Source organism: Mus caroli, unplaced genomic scaffold, assembly GCF_978045245.1.
Source record: "Mus caroli unplaced genomic scaffold, Mus_caroli_1 scaffold_4, whole genome shotgun sequence".
Lineage (NCBI taxonomy): Eukaryota > Metazoa > Chordata > Mammalia > Rodentia > Muridae > Mus > Mus caroli.
Genome location: NW_028227259.1, coordinates 71,658,508 through 71,675,216, shown reverse-complemented (window position 1 = coordinate 71,675,216; position 16,709 = coordinate 71,658,508). Strand labels below are relative to the sequence as shown.

General features: G+C 34.6%; 1 protein-coding gene across 1 annotated transcript in view; it reads left to right on the top strand.

Annotated features, from left to right (window-relative positions):
- The window catches only part of Kctd8 (potassium channel tetramerization domain containing 8), a 231,622-nt gene extending 215,420 nt beyond the window's left edge, over window positions 1-16,202 (top strand). The window contains exon 2 of the mRNA XM_021163334.3: window positions 14,754-16,202. Within this exon, the coding sequence (XP_021018993.1) occupies window positions 14,754-15,214 (461 nt within the window). The 3' untranslated portion in view covers window positions 15,215-16,202. The remainder of the gene's footprint in view (window positions 1-14,753) is intronic.
- Window positions 16,203-16,709: the final 507 nt, after the last annotated feature.

Here is a 16,709-nt window from a genome sequence, read left to right as displayed (position 1 = left end):
CTTTGAGTTCTTGAAGATGTAGTTGACAAAATGTAATATTTTAACTAAAACATGTATCAGTCAAAACTAGATTATAAAGTAATATTTGTAGCATTGACTGGTGAACAACTTGGGCATATCATAATAGAGATTTTAATTATATTTTTCTAGTATCTCTATCTCATTTTTATAGAAATCAAAAGGACTAAATGAGCACAGAAAAATCAATAACAGCACATAAACAATTTTTCTTTTGTTTTTGATCTATAAAATCATAGTCTTCTCTGTTTTCTGTTTGACCTTTGTCTTTGACCTTGTAGATTCATTTGCACATTATAAACAAATTCAAATGTTAAACACTCAAAGGAATGAGTATGATTCCTTAATTAATGCTTTAATTAAAAATTCCTTTATAACTCGGTAATGTCAATATAGTTACAATTACACTAAGATAATTATATTGTAAATTTTAATTATAATTAATTAGTAATATGAGTCATTTTAAATAGCTAATTATTGCTCTAGCTTAATTCCTCATTGTAGATATGTTTCATCTATAATAAGGAAATATATATATATATTTGATTAAAAAGCACATTATTATTTTAAGACGTTTTGTATCATGAAAAATAAGTGGAAATTACTGATTCATTTCATTAAATTACATTAAGACTGTGCTAGAAGTGGGTTCTTATGAATCTTGTTTCTTTGACATTTCATGGAGATATTTACAATGTGAATTATACCAAGAGAGAATTCTGCTACTAATGCTTCATATTTTTTTTTAAAAATCTGTTATTAATGAGTGACTGACCCTTGTACATCTGGTAACTGAATATGGGTTTCCATCAGGATTTCAGACTTCCAATGTAAATTTTTGATGTAGCAATTTAGGTGTAATTACAAGGAAGATTTAAAACTCTATCTTCATCTTGAAATGGTTTCATGAACAGCATTTCACTGTGTCCCTCTTAAATTTTTTTGCTTCAGTGTTAGAAGAGAGACACTGCTGCTGTTTTTGAAATATTAATTTTGAACTAAAGTGCATTATGAAGTGACAGGAGAAGTTGAAGGCAGCTTGACAGGGGCAGAATCTACTCATTATTAAATTAAGTTGTGGGAGCTCTTACAGAAACTGCTGCCCATATGTCAGAACCCTTCCAATCACGATGTGCATATCAGTGAAAGGTGCATCTTAAATGTGCCTGCCATACAAATTAACTTGGAATAGCAGAGAGCACAGTTCTTGAGAAGTCAGAGGCCTAATAATGCCATGACTTCTTCTCTGTTCTACTGTGTTGTTTAAGTCTTTTGAAAGCTAATTTGCTTTCTGGATCTCTCTCTAAAACTTTTGTAGGATTCATATTACCAATAATATGTTTTCCCCTTACATCTTAGTGGTGTGGCGTCTTATTCTGGGCCTATCTTATTAATTGAAAATAGTCCGAATTATTGGTGAGTTACTTAGAATAGTCTCTTCAGAAGATGATGCAACCTCAGTCTTTGTTTTGAAAGGGGAAAAAAGAAAACAATTTAAGATTAATTGGTGGCTTAAAGTGGCTGGACCACAATAATAGAAGAGTTAATGAGTTAGAAACAAAGACATGTTTTGAAATGCACACTGTTTTACCTTCACGTATGATTTAAAATGCTCTACTGTAAACAACCTTTAATGAACACAAATTCTTCAGCACCGTTAGACACTTAACTCCCAACTTGTCATAGACAGACCTCTTGACTTATTCCTTCAGAGCATGATGCATACGGGTGACCACGTTTTGGGTTGATTTTTTAAAAATCATGTTCCTAGCACCATTCTCAGGATTAGTTCAAAGAGTTCAGTAAAGAGTCCTGAGATTTTAGTAGAAATTCAGCAATACTGTAACTTAAGCTAATCTCTGTGCCATGGGAAAATCTATATATGTTGCCTTCTATTCCAAGCATCTGAGAATATAAATGGAAAACTTTGTAATACACATGAGGCATGATATTACTGTTATAATATCTCAACTTACGAGGTAAAATATGAACAAAGTAGAATAGTCCTGAAAAAAAAATAACACAGATGAAACACACCCTTTCCACTAAAACACAAGAATGAATGAAAAGACAAGTTGAGACTAGGTTGAAAAACAGTAATAATAAGGTTGTTAAAAATCCACTAAGGCATAAGAAATGGGCATTCATGACCCCATTACTCATGATGCACAATGGTGATAAATTTTTCTTTTATTTCAGTATATTACTCTCATAATATGCTGAAAAATACATATAGATTATACTCTTATGTCTGTCATATGCCATAGTTCTCCAACATTTATAAATATTAACTTAAGAATATCATTCTTTCAAGTGTTAATTTATGCATTAAATATTACATTAGCATTCTCTCTTGATGTATATAACAACACATCACTTACCTTGTTTCTGGAAGAAGGGTTCCACTTATACTTCATTATTATTTGTAGGTTTGGAAATTTTATTTTACGCATATATTTTGCATGCACACATATGTGCATGTATACACACAGAGAGGGAGAGAGGGAGAGACACTCACAGAGAGAGAGAGAGAGAGAGAGAGAGAGAGAAAGGAGAGGGAGGGAGGAGGAAGAGAGGGTAAAAAGGAGGGAGAGAGGTAGAAATAGAGAGAGCACCCCTCTGTATTTAAACATTGAGTAGTACCTCACAAGCACTGACATGTATTACCAGCTATATTTATATTTTCTATAGTCCATATTTACTCATCATACAGATGGAAGCTAAAGAATTAGTGACCTGGTTGCCCTAACATTCTAACATTATAGAGGTTCCTGTTCAGATCTTCTTCAATGTCTCAGGGATTCAATTAGATTCGTTCATATCTGAATGCTCTTTGTACAGAGCTGTAAAGACCTCCTCTTTCCTTCTCCTCATGAGCAGTTTAATACATCCCATAAACTTCCCAGTCTTGAGCAACCATAATTACTTGCTTCCTCACCTGTGCCCATGCAATAGATCATGAAGCTAGCTAAGTAAGTTATTGTAAATGGCTCAGTGCAGATAATAAATCTACTTCTACTGTAGCCTGGCATTTTACTCTCTTAAATAAAGTAAGTACACAGAGCCCCAAGCATATTCTTACACACACAGAAGTGAGGGAGGGTGGAGAGCCAGTGAAGAGCTTATTTCACGCAGATTAGTATAGTTTAAAAGAGGGATCAACTTTGTATCCCATGGTGGATAATTGATGACATATGAGTTAATACTAATTCTTCCAATTTGTACTGAATAGTGGATGAAAGTACTAAAAAGTAAGTTTTGATTTTAAATGGAGACTGGATTACAGAGTATGCTGTCTATGTACTTAAGAAATGCAGATTTTTTTTTCCAAAAAGAAATGAAGGTATCTGAGAACAGGTACATTCTCGTACATTCTTTAAAAGCCATTTCCCTGCTTTGGATCTTGGTTTTTGAATAACAGAAAACAGAGAAGGGAAATGAATGCATTTGTAAGAGTAGGATTCCTTGCAGTAAATTCAGTGTGTTGATGGGAATTATAGCTGTAGGAAAGACCAACGTGCAATGGAAGAAGTATTTGTAAAGGATGCAATCAGAGAGCTTCATGTGTCAATGGAAACCTCATATAAGAAGGATTTAAAATAATTCATTTCCTAAGTACATGATTGTATACTTGATTATGATGATTTTGTTTTTGAAAAAAGAAAATTATAGATAGAAGAACTGGTTGGAATGGAACAGAATATAAGGCTCAGGAGATGCATCAGTGGTTTTGAATCCTATTCTGCTACTGCAGAGGGTCTGGGTTTGAGTCCCAGCTTCCAGGTCAGGCAATTCATAACCACCTGTAAGTCTAGCTCCAGGAATTTTCATTCCTGCTCCGGTCCTGCCTGAGCACATACTCTCCTCAACTTTGCACTAAACATATATTCACATAATTTTAAAAAATGAATACAAATAAATGAAAAATAACCATAATATTTACCAAACAAATTTTAAAGTATAAGAGAAGGCAAGAAAATAAAAACATGAAATAGAATAGCAATGAACAAGGGGCTATAGGGATGTGGGGTGTCAGCTATAGAAGTGTTATTATGTGATTACTCCTATATTAGATTGTGTGTTTCTTATGTGTATTTGAGTATGTGGTCTGCTGTGTTCATTTGCAGAAAGAGAAGGAAAGCATATTATTTGATTAGATATGATGTAAAGAGACAATTCAACCTTATCCATATGGTTATATATATATATATATATATATATATATATATATATATACATATATATATATATATGAATTGGAAAACACAGAATAGGTATTGCAATCATTTAAAAAATATCAAAGAAAGGCCTTTAGTGTAAAGAATGAAGCAGTCAACAAAAATTTCCCTGAAAGATGAAGATAGTATCCATGGGAAGTAGATGCAAGTTTTTTTCTACCTTCAAGGATATTCCCAAAAGTTAATAGTTTGCAGTAATATATATTGCCCATATCTCTATGGGATGTGCTTACACGGAAAGAGGATGACACCATCAAAGATTTGGCAAGAAAGTATATAACAGAGAAACTGAGGCTCTATAATCAAATCCATTGTATTCTGGCATTAATGATTTAACCATGCTTACACGAATAGGATGAGATAATTCAGTGTCTAGTAGGACACAGGCACTCAACTGGACTTAGGTTAGTTTCTAAAACCGCTGAAAATGTGGGAACTTCACAGAAAAATAAATGCATTCTCTAGAATAATTGGAGTTCTGAGGTCTACAGTCACTTTCACAGAGATTAAAGTGACATCAAAAAGTCTCTGCTCTTGCATAAGCGTTGGGGGAGAGGAGTGCTGGCTCCTCCCAGCCTATGGTGACAACCATGCTTTTTATTTGTGGTGGAATGATCCTTGTCTTAGCCTTCCAGCTCACATTCTGACCCGTCCTTCTTTGTGAGCTAATATTCCTCTTCTTACCTATTGGAAAGAAATCTTTCATTGATTTAAGGGTCTAAGCAAAATAATCCAGTATATTTCCACCACTGCAAATTTTTTATTATGTCTGCAAAGACTTTTGTCACAAAAAAAAGTGACACTGAACAGTCTCCTCTCTTGTCTTAGGAAACTGTTATTTTTATTTTTTGTTTGGTTTTGTTTTTAGTTTATATATAGTACAAGGTTCCACAAGGACTCTTTTATGCAGGTATAAAGGTATAAAATATGCTTTGACAACACTTATACCATAGCTTCTCCCTGTCATTTTCCTCCACTTCCTTTTCTATCAGCCCCACCCCATTTAACTAAAGAGTTTTGCTTCTCCTTTAATGCCCTATATAAATATATAATTTTCTGTACCTACAGAAATTGAGGACCCACTAGTGAAAAAGAATGATATATTTGGCTTTTAGCTAGTCTAACCTGATAATTTCCAGTTATAGTAATTTTTATGAATATGACATTCCCTCTTCTTTATGACTGAATAAGCATACATTATGTATATAAATCACAACTTCAGTGGTAGAGAACTTATCTGGTGTGTATAAAGTCCTGGGATCTATCCTCAGGACTGCAAGACAAAAGTAAAAATGCCATTTTTACCACTAAATTAAAATTATTCCTTATAAACACTCTCGTTCTCTGTCTCTCTTGAATGTCTCTTTCATCTCTGTCTCTCATCACATCTCTCCCTGTTGCAGCTACATTGACTCAATGTATATGTCTTCCTCATTGATATTCTGACAGAAAACAATCCTAGCAGACTGATACCACATTTTTCATCCTTCTGAAACAGGGTAGCAGATTGACTTTCTAAAGATCTAGCTAGTAGGTATCAGCACTTCTACTGTGAGCACAGTTTTGCTATTTTCAAAGATGAACACTTGTTTTTATTGCACCACAAAGTGAAATTAAACTCTGCTGTGTGCATGCATGCTTTTGTTTCCCATTCAGGCTTGTGAGTATGCACCAAATGACTTCCGTAAGAGACACTTATAAATCTCAAAGGGAAAGGAGGCAGCACTCACATAAAATGGCAAGGCAACTACAAAAAGTTGTATCATTGCACATTACTGGAAATACTTGAAACCATTTATTGCCAAATGAGCACTCTAGATCTGCCGAGATCTGGCAGATAAAAATTCCCCAAGCTCTGCCTTTTTCCTGGCAATTATTCTGCCTCTTGAATCTAAGTCTTGGTCTGTTGTTGGTGTCTTTCTTTCTTTTTCACATATTTGATTATGTTGCTATTGTCTTTCCAAAAGTGTCTGCCTGTGAATCTCTGACAGGCCTTGTACTAGCTGTGTACTGATGGGCTTGGAATGAGCAATCCCCCTGCCCTGCTGCACAAATGTTGTAATTGCAGGTAGGCTTTACCATCTGGCCTCCTCTAAATCTGTTTACATCAAGAGCCATATTTCAAAGCTGGGAAGAACTCAGAACTCAGTCTTTATAGTCCTTGCTATGCAATACCATGAGGACTGGAGCTAGATTCCACCACACAATTTCAAAGTCAGGTGTCATGGTGCACATGTGTAATCTTCCAGGAATGAACAAGAGACTGGGGTGCTCCCTGGCCATCCATTCTCATTCTGTGAATGAGCCCTGGCCATTGATATACAGTGTCCCTGGAAATAAGATATACAGGTCCTCAGGAATGGGGCTCAAGATTGAACCCCCTGCCCACACAGAGAGGGGGAGAAGGAGAGGAAGAGAGAGAGGAAGAGAGGGGGGATATCAAAAAGTTGAGGGATAGATAGTCTGGGGTGATGGCAGAAAAGTTGACTATGAGCTAAAGAAGAGTGATATACATTTATGAAAATGTCATAATAAAAATATACTTTTCATTAGACTTGAAGCAGTTGTTTGATTTTGTATAAGGGACAAACATAATTTATACCACCACTGTTTTATGTTCATATAAATTTGTTATATATAACACACCATATGAACAACTTCCACCCTTATTTATAGAGCATCTTCTCTATCCACCGCAGCCCCCAAGCAATCAGAGATGTTGTCAAGACGTCTCATTAATCCTTGCCAAGGATCTTGTAGGTGTTACGATGCTAGTTTTATAGATGTGGAACAAGAAAGCATAGGCTTTTGTTCACAAATTTCAAAAACAGATAAATCATTCTAGCCTTGTGCTGTGTCAGTTAAGAGGAGGTCATTAGAAGGAGGTGGCTAATGTGATACATGAAAAATACACCAACATCTAAATAAGGAATGGCTGATTCAAATAGAGAAAACTGAAGGGTTCCATAGTCTTAATTAAAAGATCTCAAAGGAACCTGAGCAGTGCTGTTTCTGTTGTTTGTTAGTTTGTTTTAAGCACCAGAGTGGTAATAAAGCATAGAATCTTAGCTTCCATGGGTGCAGTGTGAAGATCATTCTTCAATATAGGACCCTGGTGAGGTCTTTCTACCAATTTTCCAGATGATATGGTCTCTGGGTGGATAGATTGATTCAACACATTTTTTTCTAGACACACACAGCAGAAACTATGGAAGTGTCATAGAATATTCACGTGCAGAGTAGAGAAAACCATTTCCTAATTTTGTATGTTCTTTAAATACTTATTTCTCTTAAATAAACTAATAAACATTCTTCCCTGTGATGTGTTCACCAGGTACAAATTGCGATAGTTTCTTTATGGAAACCACCAGAGATTGGTTTCACTGAGTTCCCCGGGTATTTTCTCACTCCTGTCATATTATTTGAGCCTTTTTTTGTATATATTTTTAAGTTTATACCCATGAAACAAAATAAAATATCTTTAAAAATAAATCAGCCCATATGTGTTTTTATAGTATTTTGTAACTATTACTTGAACTGTGCTTCAGGAATTACTGAAGAAATAATTTCTTCTCCTAAGTAACTAGGAATACGATGTGTGCACACGCATGCTTGTGGTGTGTGTGTGTGTGTGTGTGTGTGTGTGTGTGTGTGTGTGTGTAGTTTATGAGGGTAGCAAAAGTTTGTATGTATGTACTCGGTCTGTGTTAAGTGTATGTGTACAATGTGTATGTGGTGTGTGTATGCTGAGACAAAACAGGATCCAATCTGAAACAGGAAAATCTATGAACACAGGAAAACTATTATTTAAAACAAAACAAAACTAGTACTTTGATATGAACTTAAACCAACTACATGTGGGTCATTAAGAGAAAAATATTCATCCAACTGTGAAAAGGTTTTAGTCTGAAAGCAGTATTTGAAATAGGCTTTGAACCTTTCTTATTTTTTTTATTTGTTTATTTGGTTTTGAAACAGAAGATCTCTATATAGCTCTGGCAGTCTTGGACTTTATTATGTAGATCAGGCCAGTGTATGCCACATGTCTAGTGGACTTTGAGTCCTTAAGAATAAAGCAATAAGATTGGAGGAGTTAGAGGAGAGGACACTAAAATCAGAATGTATTTTATGAAAATAACTATTTACAATAAAAAATAGAAGAAAAGATCACTATTAGAGGCTTCCTTTAATACATGCTGCATTAAAAAATATATTCTCTTATCAAAATGTTATATGGAATTTTCTTATGTAGTTTAGTAGTAGTTTTAGTGATCACACAAATAAATTTTCTGAACTACCTGAGTGAAACTGAGAGAAACAGGTGACAGTTCGTGTATTTATAAAATAATAATTCCTTTGGGGAGGCAGGGTACACACACACTCCCACAGTGTGTAACTGTGGAGTCCTAAATTTTTATGGAAGGATCATGGGACAATTCTGTTAACATGCTGTAGTTTAGAGAGTAAAAGTTTGCTAAAAGTTCATATGCTAAAATATAGGTCCCCAGACTGCAATACTGGCTGGATTTAAAATCTTTAGAAAGTTGGCTAACTTTATTGAGAAATTTTAAATCATTGCGATCATATCTGTGCAGATGCTGGGGTCCTATCTTTTGTCTGTCTTCTACACCCTGGATGTCATGAACTAAACACATCCACTGCCATGAAATGAGGGCTTACTCAGCTCCCCTCTACCCTAAGTTTTTGCCTTTGCCTGGGATCCAAGTAATGGAGCCTTTTGATCATTGATGCAAACAGTTGAAATGGTGAACAAAAATAAATGTTTCATCCTCATAGTTATCTAGAGTATTTTGTCTCAAACATGGAGACATGATTAGCATATGACTTTGTGGTCAGCTAGGAAAATCCTTAATAACATACCAAGTGGCAAATACAAGCTGCCAGATGAATGGTAATGTCAGTTTGCATACCATACAAGATCAGAGGCAGGAAGATCACTTCAAGACTTTTGTGAAGCAATCCCTTTGAACAAGAAGCAGAAGAAACACAAAAAGGCACAGTTTCTGTCTCTATGGTATCTGTATTTTGTAGTAGAAGATACAGTATAAATAAAACATAATAAACAATTACTGGGATATTTAGAAGAGTAAGCTAGTAAGGAACATGCCCATATGAAAATGCAGGAAGTACTAATTTCTGCTTTAATTATGCCGTTCCTTTTCCTTCCTTCTCTCCTTTATTCCTTCTTTCCTAGAGTTGCCTTTGTTCTCTGCACCTCTCTCTCTGTCTCTGTCTCTGTCTCTCTGTCTCTCTGTCTCTCTGTCTCTCTGTCTCTCTGTCTCTCTGTCTCTCTGTCTCTCTCTCTCTCTCTCTCTCTCTCTCACACACACACACACACATACACAGACACATAAACTTACTGAGTCTGTTTATGTTGTTTGTGCATATACAGTTTAGGGATGACTGTATTATATTATATTCAATAAACAGGGGATCATTCCTATAATTACCAAATTCTCCCTCTATCAGCAGTCACTAAATTTCTGCATTTCTTTGTCTAGTGATGGAACTCTCACCTTTCCATGTTAGTATGTCTATTGCTTTTGTCAGCCGTTTTTAGGATATACAGCCTCAGTGTAGATTTTCTAATTCTGTGGTTCTTAAATCTTTCTGACCCTCTTCTAACACATTCCCTGCATTAGCGTCAGGAATTGTGTTAAACAGGTAGTCATAGAGGCTGGGTTCTCTGTAATTCATTGATCTCTGAATTACATCCAATTGTTACCTTTAATGATTTCAATTTGCTATAAAAAGGAAGTTTCTTTGATGAAGGGTGAGGACTACACTTATCTGTGGTTGTAAGGATATGTTTTAGAATGTAATTCAGAATTATGGTAGTCTAGTAAAGTAGCCGTATTAGGATCTGTTTTAAGATCCAGAACTCCACTATCCCTTTGTACTTGGGTATTTCTAATAAAAGCTATGCTTTTATTCCTGTTGGGCAGACCTTAATTCCAATAAGACAACTATTGGTTACCACCAAGAAATGTGTGCCATTATTGCACTTTACTTAAGGATATTTTGCCATCCTGATCAGTTTTGTGGTTCATAGGTATCATGGGTGGATAGACCTATTGACTGTTTCACATATTTCGCAGCTGTCATAATGTTTTCTGCTATTATGACATCAGGACCACAGGAAGGAGGTTTTTTTTCCAAGTCAGATGCATTTCAAATGACCTGAGTTCATCCTAAGTATACAATATCTTCAGCAATCGAGATTTATCCTTAACCTCTAAGAGGCATCCCAGGGAAATATCTTGTTTTGCCAGTCACATGGACTACCCTGAAAAAGTGTTGCTCTTGTGGGGAAATTGTCAGCTTGAATATTATAGCTTTACTTAAAATTATATTCAATATATTAAGTATTATAAACATTATATATCATTTTAGGTAAATATACAATAATATAACTCATGAAGCTTTATCAAACAATATTGGGGTTTCTTTATCTTAATTCTTCTTCAGCCATAAATGTGGCAATTCCAATAAGAATAGCAAAAATAGACAGAAACGCTTTCATTTCCCATAATATACACTACTTTTTCTTGATTTAAATAGTCTTTTTCTTGAAGATCAATGCCTTTCCTATGTGAAGCTTAAATGCAGAATTGGAACTTAAGCAATCCATAAGAAATGTTTTCTGTTTCTTCATCTGATTCAATAACATTATAGTTTTTCATATCTGTGCATGCAGTATTTAAGCTTCAGTTACATTTGTATTCATCTAGCAGAAAAGTTCAGACTAAATGATAATAGGACCATTGTCAGGAATCAGGTACATTTTTGAGTTTCCTCTACATAATTATTCCACCATACATATGGATATTCGACAAGGCTTTGTGGAATCACAATCCTTTGCTTTTCCCATCTTTTATGCCACTGCTTAATACTTACAAAACTTAAGACGTGTTGCTCTTTCTGTTCAAGCACCACATAACCACTCACATACAATTGAATTTAGCACCTTTAAAAGGTAATTTTCCTTCTGGGAATTACATCTGCTGCAGAGAAATTTTACATATCCAGTATTTTCAATCATCACTAAGCATGGAAAGAGATTAAAATACAATTTGTAAGGCGTGAAGCTATACACAGATGTCATATATAAACACCTCTGTATTAAAAAGGACGGTAGTGTAGTCTTATGACCAAGACTCTCCACATTACTTTACAGAGCTTACATGCATCTTGTCAGATACAAGAACTGACATTTAATTTTTATACTATACTCTCTTCCCAAATGGCTGAGAAAGTTACTATTTTCTTCCTTTTTATTGCAATATAAGAAATTCCAAATGGAATTCATCCAAAGCTTATTTTTGCTGTTTAACAAATTTGGGGCTATTGTGATATCTTCCATTCTATTCGCTTGATACAAAATTTTTATTGTTTTTGTTACTTCTATTTATGTGGTGCCAGTGCTCAAACACAGGTATTCACTTTCTAAGCAGCACATTGCTACTGAGTCATGTGCCTAGTTCTACAGTTGCCTTGAATTCACATTTTTGGAAAACTGATGAGGGGGCTTTCATTTCCCTAAATAATTCCTTCTTGAACATAAATTTAATTATAATTGTAATGATAAATGAATCTAGACTCTGAACTAATAATAGTTTTAAAAATATTTTACATATGTTAAGGGTTACAAACACCTAACATGTATATTACCTACACATTTAAATTTTACTATGGCCATGTGAGTAGGTATTACCATTTTCATTTTATTGCAATAGTTAAAACTAAAATTTTGGATCAAAGACATTGAAACTACGGATCTATTCATCTATGCATATTTAATATGTGCAGTCAGAATTACAATGAAAATATTTGGATTCCTCAGTCCATAAAGTCAATTTAAAATACATAATAGTGTTCCATTTCCATCTTCAACAGCCCAGGGTTAGATATTCTGAGCAATAACAATTAGTATTTGAACATGCAGGAGTCAATCAAAATACTTCATACATATTGATCCCTTGCAAAAACTTGAAGAAATCCAAACAGAAGAAATTCAGTCTCCCAAATTTAAAAATGTAGTCAGAGAAGACAAAGTTTGGACATTGCTGAACTAGAGTGTAAAACCACATTGAATATATTATGCAACCTTAGCATTCTCTTGCCTATGTTTGAAGAATAAAAATATGTATATTAAAATGAATATGCTGATAATGTTCTTCTAGGACTAAATTTCATTGAGTTTATAGAAAGTTGTACTTGTATTTGTTATTCTATAAAGTACACAGAAATTGAAATTGTTTTTCTCCTCTAGGAACTAATTTATATTCATGATAAAATGTTCCTTCTTTTTAATTTATTATCTTTTTAACTTAGATAATTTCATGATAAAAAAGGGCTTGAGTTGTTGGTGTATTATTTGGGGCTAGATACCCACAGTCACTTTTCTCTGCATTTTGGACAGTTGTGTCTTTCTGTAATGACCTCTATCTGTTTCAAACTAAAGTCTCCTTGACTAGGGTGAGAGCTACACTTATCTGTGACTAAAGCACATTTAGAATGCAGTTCAAATTATAATTTTCATGATAGTTATTTTAAATATTTTAACAGCTTATTCTTAAGAGGATGCATATTTTATTTTCCTTGACTCAACTGTAGGACTAGGACTAGTACCACCCTTTAACATTTATTGAATGATATTGCATACTTTTTGGGAAATGGACATTTTTTTGAAATTGTCCTGTTATTTAGCTTACCGCAAATAGCTTTGCTAGTTGAAATCCCCATATTTTGAAGGAGTATTCTCTATTAGCTACATACAGTCATCATAATATTAAAACTATACGTTGCTTAGCAACTTCATAGTTCTCCAACAAAACAGGCAAAGAACAGGATAAAGAATTTGAGGATCTGTTTAAATTAGTTTCTACTGGGCAGACAGCAGGAACAATGTGATCATACATGGGGCTGAGTCCACTGCCTTACAAAAGTTAGCAATGCTATTTCCTGTTCTGTAGTGGAAAAAATAATTATGCAAAGAGCAGCATTCAGGACTGTGGTTTTCACATTTGCATGTAAGACTGTGGTTGTCCTCAAACCATCATAGCTTCTTCTAGAGATGCATATCCAAGACTGGAGGACTGTTTGTGTGTAGTTTCTTCTGTTTTTCATTCCCAGCTTTAGGAGTCAGAAACTAAATGAACAAAGCCCTTCCTTTCTGCAAAAGATTCATGATCTTTTATTGAAAGGTCACTAAATAGAACTCTCAAATAATTCTGATGTAAGTAGTAAGTGGCTTTCTGCCTGTTTGCATGTACAGGACAAATGTTGTTATCCAACCTCACACATACAGGATAGAGGAACACTTTCTTCAGGTAGATATTCTTAACTTAAAATAGAAAATACAGTTTCATGAGGTTTCATTTATCAATCCTTGATCTTAGAGCCGGAGCCATTGGAGTTCTATTCAGAAGATTTCCCCATGTGCCAATGAGTTCAAGGCTCTTTCCTACTTTCTCTTCTATTAGATTCATTATATCTGGTTTTATGTTGAGGTCCTTAATCCACTTGGACTTGAGCTTTGTGCAGGGTGATAACTATGGATCTATTTTCATTCTTCTACATACAGACTACCAGTTAAACCAGCACTATTCATTGAAGATGTTTTCTTTTTTTCCACTGTATGTTTTTGGCTTCTTTGTCAAAGATAAATTATCCATAGGCATGTGGGTTTATTTCTGGGTCTTCCATTCTATTCCACTGATTGACCTGTCTGTTTCTAGACCAATGCCATGCAGTTATTAATCACTATTTCTTTGTAGTACAGCTTGAGGTCAGGAACAGTGATTTCCCCAGAAGTTCTTTTATTGTTGAGACTTGTTTTGGCTACCCTAGGTTTTGTTGTTGTTGTTGTTGTTGTTGTTGTTGTTGTTTTGTTTTGTTTTTGGTTTTCAATACGAAGTTGAGAATTGCTCTTTCTATATCTATGAAGAACTGTGTTAGAATTTTGATGGGGAATGCACTGAATCTGTAGATTGCTTTTGGTAAGATGGCCCTTTTCACTATGTTAATCATACCAATCCATGAGCATGGAAGATCTTTCAATCTTTTGAAGTCTTCTTTGATTTTTTTTTTCAGCAATTTGAATTTCTTGTCATACAGATATTTCACTTGATTGTTACAAGTTATACCAAGGTATTTTATACTATAAGTGACTATTGTAAAGAGTATTGTTTCCTAATTTCTTCCTCAACCTGTTTATCATTTGTGGAAAGGAAGGCTACTGATTTTTTGGAGTTAACTTTATATCCAACCACTTTGCTAAAGTTGTTTATCAGCTGTAGGATTTCTCTGGTGGAATTCTGGAGGTTGCGTATGTATACTATCATATCATCCACAAATAGTCATACTCTGACTATTTCCAATCTGTATCCCCTTGATCTCCTTTTGTTGTCTAATTGTTCTAGCTAGAACTGGCAATTCAATATCTTTCTACCATTTCCTTCTTCTCTCTTTCAGGACCACCTCAGAAAATAGTGTCACCCAAGCAAGAACATGAAGACAGGAAACGCGACAAAGTCACAGACAAAGGAAGTGAGAGTGGGACTTCCTGCAATGAGCTCTCCACATCCAGCTGTGATAGCCACTCAGAGGCCAGCACTCCACAGGACAACCCAGTCAACACTCAGCAGGCTGCAGCTCATCAGCCTAACACCTTAACCTTGGATAGACCCTCCAGGAAAGCACCTGTTCAGTGGATGCCACCACCCGACAAGCGCAGAAACAGTGAACTCTTTCAGTCACTCATCAGCAAGTCCCGAGAAACAAATCTCTCCAAAAAGAAGGTCTGTGAGAAGCTAAGTGTAGAAGAAGAAATGAAAAAGTGTATTCAGGATTTTAAAAAAATCCACATTCCAGATTGTTTTCCAGAGCGCAAACGCCAGTGGCAATCTGAACTGCTCCAAAAATATGGGTTGTAGTAATGATGATGTTCTGGGAGTGTTATGATGGCATTCAACGTTTACTACAATGTCACCGCCTAACTGATGGCTGGTGTGAATTCTTGCTGCTCTTTCCTTTTGTGAACAGTGGATGTGGGACAGTATTTTTTTCATTACTTTTATTGTTGTTTTTAGAAACATAATTTTAAAAATGAAACCAATAAACGTGTGTCAAAATGGTGTATCTATCTGATTCAAGCCATTTTGTAATAATGAACGTATAATGTGCATGATCAAGAAACTTAGAATCTTGATTTTTGAACTGTGGTTGACTGGACATGTTTGACATTCTGTAATTCACAAAACAACATGGCATCATATCATACCAATTCAGACAAGAATGTGGATGAAACGATATGAAATAAAAACGTAAATGATGGTTTTAGGACCCAAATATACAACTGTTTAAATGTTAATGCAATAAAACAAGTATTATTTTTTTGCATGAACACAATGTTACAAATAAATCACAAGAAATAGGGAAGAATTGTTTGTTGCTTTGAAAGAAAAATATTAAAAATAAAGCAAATATATATACATAAACAAATATATATATATATAAAGTTTCAGGCAAAGCCTGTAATTGTAAACTGTCTAGGAATTGAACTTTTTTGTTCCAGACCTGTGGTTCTTTTGTGTAGATGTATGGTGTTTCTGTATGTTAAGATGGTGTAAATATGCCTTATTCTGTTATGTTACAGCATCAACATCCATCTATCAATGCTAGTCATGATTATTTCTGTGAAATGAGTCTTTTTACATCTGGCTGTGAAACTGGTATAATTATTTAAAAGATCCCATTATCATGTTAATCAAAATAATTGAAAGAAATGGCAAAGAGCTTTATGTGTTTATTAAAAAATGGAAAATGACTTAGAATTCCTTAATTTCTTCTGACTTTTCTTTTAAAAATATTTTTTATTATCTTTGATGTTCATTTAAAAAGACCATATTACAGATCGGTTGATAAATTCAAATGTTGGAAAGATTAAACATATTTCAAATTGAGGTGGAAATCCAGATCATTGTTTGTTGCTTTATAAACCCTCAGTTCACAAAAGAACAAAGAGCTCATTTGATATTACACTAAAATTTTATTATCACTGACAACCAGATTGAAAGGCTTCTCCACAATAAATTGTGAAGTTATCTCTTACAAAGCAAGAGACAAAAATGTCAACAGCGTACTAAAAGGTCACTCTTGATGAAAAGTGTTTTCTTCCCCGGTATGTGGGGACAGGCACATCTTGATCAAAAGCCACACAATTATGCTTCAGACTCTTCACAGAAATAAATACAAAACATCATGAAGTCTAGCTAAGACAAATAGGCTGAGAGAGGTAAAAATATCCTCAAAAATGACTTCCAGTTTCTTGTGGTGAGTTAGAGAGGGAGTGGGTGGTACTTGCAACGTCCTCTATTCAAGCAGACAGAGAATATAAACACCATCATTTAAAAACACCAACTTTAAAAA